At 50.4% G+C, this 6,167-nt stretch overlaps 1 protein-coding gene across 1 annotated transcript in view; it reads right to left on the bottom strand.

Annotated features, from left to right (window-relative positions):
* Positions 1 to 298: 298 nt before the first annotated feature.
* Positions 299 to 6,167, bottom strand: part of LOC143293912 (uncharacterized) — a 21,200-nt gene continuing 15,331 nt past the window's right edge. The window contains exon 2 of the mRNA XM_076605280.1: positions 299 to 1,422. Within this exon, the coding sequence (XP_076461395.1) occupies positions 300 to 1,376 (1,077 nt within the window). The 5' untranslated portion in view covers positions 1,377 to 1,422 and the 3' untranslated portion in view covers position 299. The remainder of the gene's footprint in view (positions 1,423 to 6,167) is intronic.

Raw genomic sequence — 6,167 nt, 5'->3', positions numbered from 1 at the left:
GTCAGCAACTGGGCATAGATGGCGAAAATGGCAGGCATACGAGAGAAATCGGTTTATTGCAAGCAACGGAGAAATATGTCAGGTATGCACTTTGAAATAAAGCTCACATTTGAGGAGCGCGCAAACACACACATACAGACACACACACACACACACACACACACACAGGAGAACCTTACTACAGTCCCTACAGGATATGCCAAGCAAGCAAGCAAGCAAGCAAGCAAGAACCTACCAAGCAAAGACCAGTAGTACATGTCTGTTGAAGTGGAGCACGTGCAACCCAAACAGCACGTTCATCACACGTGGTCCGCAGAGCCAGGCGCGTTCTTGGCGTCGTTCACCTGACTGACGTTGGTCAGGTGAGTGGCGTCCTCGGAACTGCAGCTCCTGGGCCGAGTCCGGCAGGACGCCAGAGAAACGCAGGACCTGAGCAGCTGCACGAACCTCTTGCGGAACTTGGCGGCGCTGAGGAAGTAGATGATGAAGTTGACGGCGTGGTTGGTGTCGGCGAGCACGGTGATGACCTGGTAGAACAGGAACACCTGGGCTCTCTCCTCCATGATGCTGGCGTCGAAGAGTTTCTCCAGGGCCAGGTGGTAGAGACAGGCGGGCAGCAGCAGCAGCAGGAAGACCAGCCCGGCACACAGCAGCATCACGCTGATACTCAGCTCCGCGTTGCTCTCACCACCACCACAACCCCCGCTCATTGTCCCTCCACTCATTCTCTGCCTCGCCCGACGATGACGATACAGGCCGACGATGATGAGGGTGGTGAACACGGCGATGAGGAGGAAAGGGACGAAGAAGTAGAGAGAGGCGAAGAAGGCGTCGTAAAACTCCTCCCGGAACTCCAGCATTGTCGGGTCCTCAACGCAGCTCTTCCTGTGCGGCTGCGGCTCGGTCTTGAAGAAAGGGGTCGGACCAAAACAGGCGGCCAAGGCGATGGTGAGAACGACGACACTGATGCGGACTCTCCTCTTGGTGAAGTACACCTGCTTTTTGAGGGGGAAGCAGACGGCGAAGAACCTCTCAAAGCAGATGAGCGCCAGGACCCAATTGGCGTAGCAGCTGAAGAAGGCGGGCGTGAAGTAGAAGACGCAGGCAGCTGCTGTCATCTTGGAGTGGGAGACCAGCTGGTGGAAGAGGAGCTTCAGCAGCAGCGCCAGACTGTCGGCAGCGGCCAGCAGAGCCACGTAGAAGGTGGCCGTGGTCACCGGCATAGACAGCACCGTCAGCACACAGGCTAGGTTGCCAGGCAACCCTACCCCCACCAGCACCCAGATGTACACATCGCGGATGGCTCTCCCGAGCACCACCTCTTCCGGAAGGAGAATCTCGTTCCTTGGCAACAAGGTAGTTGTGTTGGTCTCCATGGTGACGCGTTCAGTCGTCCTCACGTGATCTCGTCACACGTGCAGCCTGCATAGAAACAGGTGTCAGTTTAAAGGGTTCGTGTCAGAACTGCTCTGTCCACAATGGCAGTGGAAACAAAACAAACACCATAGCAACAAATGACAGAGAAAACAGCAGCAACAAATCAGACAGTCAGGGAAACTGAAAGAGTCCCACGTTACTCTATCGTGACTTACGAGCCCTCTAACATTTTGTCATACGTTACTCTATCAAGACATGTAACACCTCTGACGTTTTGTCTCCACATTACTCTATCGTGACGTGTGAACCTCTAACGTTTTGTCCCACATTACTCTATTGTGACGTGTGAACTTCTAACGTTTTGTCTCACATTACTCTATTGTGACGTATGAACCTCTAACGTTTTGTCTCACATTGCTCTATCGTGACGTGCGAACCTCTAACGTTTTGTCCCACGTAACTATCGTGACGTGTGAACCTCTAACGTTTTTGTCATACGTTACTATGACGTATGGTCTGTGATCCCACTGGACGTTTTATCGGAATTTATCATGACGGTGGACCTCAGTGGACATTTTGTCCCTCGTTTCTCTGTCAATAGACAGGATGTCACTGGGTGTTTTGTACCCGCATTACTCTGTCATGACGTAAATGTAAGCCCTCCCAATGATTTTGTTCCACTTGTTTGATCATGACTCCAAATATTTTCCCCACGTTATCCGGCAGGACGTGTTATCTAACTGGATGTTTTATGCCATGCTACTGTTCTGACGTGCAACCCAAATGGGCGCTGTTATATCATGCGTGTGTGTGTGTGTGTGTGTGTGTGTGTGTGTGTGTGTGTGTGTGTGTGTGTGTGAGAGAGAGAGAGAGAGAGAGCTTTTTTGTGCGTGTATGTGTGTACGTGTGTGCATGTGTGTGTGTGTGTGTGTGTGTGTGTGTGTGTGTGTGTGTGAGAGAGAGAGAGAGAGAGAGAGAGAGAGAGCTTTTTTGTGCGTGTATGTGTGTACGTGTGTGCATGTGTGTGTGTGTGTGTGTGTGTGTGTGTGTGTGTGTGTGAAAGAGAGAGAGAGAGCTTTTTTGTGCGTGTGTGTACGTGTTTGCATGTGTGTGTGTGTGTGTGTGTGTGTGTGTGTGTGTGTGTGTAACAGAGAGAGAGAGAGCTTTTTTGTGCGTGTGTGTACGTGTTTGCATGTGTGTGTGTGTGTGTGTGTGTGTGTGTGTGTGTGTGTGTAACAGAGAGAGAGAGAGCTTTTTTGTGCGTGTGTGTACGTGTTTGCATGTGTGTGTGTGTGTGTGTGTGTGTGTGTGTGTGTGTGTGTGTGTGTAACAGACAGAGAGAGACAGACAGACACAGAGACAGAGTCTGACTGGTCGTTCTATCATCTCCATCGCGGTGACACTGATGAACAATCCACCACAACAAACGTCAATTTTTTTATGTCGCAGGAAGCTGGCAGCACTGGACGTCTGCAGAATGGGAGGGAAATATCCACAAATCCTTCCAGTCCAGCAGACAAACGATTGAAGGAGTTAGTGAACGAGCCCGTTGACGCAACATCTTGACTTGTTTTTCTCATTCTCTCTTGCCTTGACTACTGTAACTCTATTGTCTGCTTTGCCTGCTTCATCCATTCGGTCCCTTCAGCGCATACCAAACTCTGCTGCCCGACTCGTCCCCAGAAAGAAAAGAAAGATCTGAGCACATCACTCCTCTTTTGCAACATCTCCACTGGCTCCCTGTCTCACACAGAATAAAGTACAAGATCAGCGCTCTATGCTATAAATGTATTCACAAATCATCCACTGTCTTCAGTTTCTCCAGTTTTATGCATGCGTGAGTCTTTCATTCTGTCATTTTTTCATAGAAGGGGGATGGTGGGGGATAATTTGCAACGTGAATTGATTTTATGTAAGGGGTTAGTGATCTATTTTGTACGTTGCTCTGTCTGTCTGTCTGTCTCTCTCTCATTATTCACTGTTCGCTTTCGTTTTAGCTCCCAGTTAAAATCTAGACTGACTTTCTTTTTTTGCCCTTTCTTTCAGCTAAAGAAGCAGCAGTGCAGGGTCTCCTCTGGTGTGTGACCTCCTGGCGACCTAACATCGATGGTCCCCTGCTGACTGCCGATGCTGGAACTGTGACGGACGAACCCGGGTGTGGCCGTGTATGGGGGAATTTAAATGAACGGCGTGGGAGTAATGCCACTGAAATGGTGCAGATGATGGGGCAGCCAACAACAACAACAACTAGTAGATGCTTACCTTCTTTCTCAGTTTCTGTAAATCTATGCCCCCGCCCCCCACCCCCTTTCAAATCCAGGCTTCTATTTGAATCTTTCATTAAATACGTGCTTTTCTTTCGTTCGTTCCTTCAATCTTTCTCTCTTTCACCTAACTAGATCTGTTTTCCTCCCCTCTTCCTTTCTTTCATTCTCTTCATCTTTTCTTCCTTCCATTTTTCTCTTTCACCTGACTGGATCTGTTTTCACCCCCCCCTCCCCCGCCCCCCTGTTTCTTCTTTCATTCTGTGAATCTTGGCTTTTGTCCTCTTTCTTCTCTTCCTTCATTCCCTTCTTTTCATTGCTTCCCTCCCTTCCTTCCTTCTTTCCTTTCCTCTTTTCAAGCCATGTTGCTGTCTTTTCCTCCTCCTCCTCCTCTTCCTCCTCCATCATCATCATCTTCTCCTCTTTTCTTCCTCCTCCATCATCATCTTCTCCTCCTCCTTTTCCTTCTCCTCCTCCATCATCATCATCTCCTCCTCCTCCTTTTCCTCCTCCATCATCATCATCTCCTCCTCTTCTTCCTCCTCCATCATCATCATCTTCTCCTCGCCCTTCTCCTCCTCCATCATCTTCTCCTCCTCCTTTTCCTCCTCCTCCTTTTCCTCCTCTTCCTCCATCATCATCATCTTCTCCTCCTCCTTTTCCTCCTCCTCCTTTTCCTCCTCTTCCTCCATCATCATCATCATCTCCTCCTCCTCCTCCTTTTCCTCCATCATCATCATCTTCTCCTTTTCCTCCTCCTCCTCCATCATCATATTCTCCTCCTCCTCCTCCTCCTTTTCCTCCTCTTCCTCCATCATCATCATCATCTTCTCCATTTCCTCCTCCTCCTCCATCATATTCTCCTCCTCCTTTTCCCCCTCCCCCATCATCATCATCATCATCTCCTCCTCCTCCTTCACCGTCTTCTCTATCGTCCCAAGCGTCCACACCACGAGTTTGCTTTCCTGATCAACCAAGTGGTAAACAGGCCAAAGAAAAAGGCTAAAACAACAACAAACAAACGAACAAAAACAAAAAACCAGAAACCCGGAAGTTGGGACAGAAGCACTGGGAAGAGTTATCTTTTTGGCGCAGCACCGCTCCACTAGAGGTCGCTCTGTTCCCGATAAAATCTAGACTTCTTGGCGTTGTGCTCTTCTTCTTTTTCTTCTTCTTCTTCCTTCCTTTCTTTCTCTCCCTCCCACCCTCTCTCTCTCTCCTTCCCACTCTGTCTTTCTCCCTCTCTCTGTCTCTATCTCCTCTCTCTCTATCTCACTCTTTCTTTCCCTTCCACTCTCTATCTCTCCCTCCATCTAACTCTCTGACTGACTCTCCTTTCTCTCGGTCTCTGTCTCTCTCTCTCCCTTCCACTCTATTTCGCACCTTTCTCTCCTCTCTCTCTCTTTCCCTCACACTCTATTTCGCACCTTACTCTCTATCTATCTCCCTATCCTCCTCTCTCTCCCTCCTTACCCCCCTCCCCCCCCCCCCCCCCCCCCCCCCCCCCTCTCTCACTCCCGAAACGCAAATTTACGGATGTAATCTTAAAGTAATTTCAGTCACTCGGGTGATCGATTCTTAGAATCTTACTTACCGCAACTGGGAACATCTGTGTGTGTGTGCGCGCGGGCACGTGCGTGCGTGCGTGCGCGTGTGCGTGTGTGCGCGTGCGTGCATGCGTGCGTGTGTATATAGATAGAGACAGACAGACCAACAGACAGAGAGACAGACAGACCAACAGACAGAGAGACAGACAGACCAACAGACAGAGAGACAGCAACAGACAGCAATGAACCAGCGTGGTAGAGGGCGAGGCAGGGGGCGTGCGTGCGTGCGTGCGTGCGTGCGTATGTGTGTGTGTGTGCGTGCGCGTGCGTGTGTGCATGTGTGAGAGAGAGACAGATATAGAGAGAGACAGAGAGAGACAGACCGGCAGACCAACAGACAGACAGACAGACAGACAGCAATGAACCTAAACGCGCGCATCATTTCCTTACTGTCTTCGCTGTGTGTTCAGTGCAGTTGCCTTCCCATGCTGAGGAGGAAAAGGTTTTTGTACCCACCCAACCCTACCGCTTCTGCAGCACCAGACCACTTCATTCTAAACTTCGTCGGACCCTCCCTCTCTACTTTTTCTATTAGTGTGGAAACTGATATATATAGGGGGAGGGCCCGTTGTGGGAGATAAAACTGGGATGGAGGGGTTAGGGTGGTGGTGGTGGGGGGACTAGGGTGGGTGTGTGTGTGTGTGTGTGTGTGTGTGGGGGGGGGGTTAAAGGGGTGGAGGCTGTGTGTGTGTGTGTGTGTGTGTGTGTGTGTGTGTGTGTGTGTGTGTCCCTCTTCCCTGTCTTTTCCTAACACTCCATCTCCCCCCCCCCCCACATCTTTCTCTCCCCCCTCCCCCTAACATCATCCTAACCACCATCACCATCTCTCTTCCTCCCCCCCTCTCTCTCCCTCCCCCTACCACCCCCCTCACCATCCACCATCTCTCTTCCTCCCCCCCCTCTCTCTCCCTCCCCCTAC

The sequence above is a fragment of the Babylonia areolata genome, chromosome 19 (assembly GCF_041734735.1).
Source record: "Babylonia areolata isolate BAREFJ2019XMU chromosome 19, ASM4173473v1, whole genome shotgun sequence".
In the NCBI taxonomy this organism is placed as follows: domain Eukaryota; kingdom Metazoa; phylum Mollusca; class Gastropoda; order Neogastropoda; family Buccinidae; genus Babylonia; species Babylonia areolata.
This window is presented reverse-complemented; position numbering and strand designations above follow the sequence as displayed.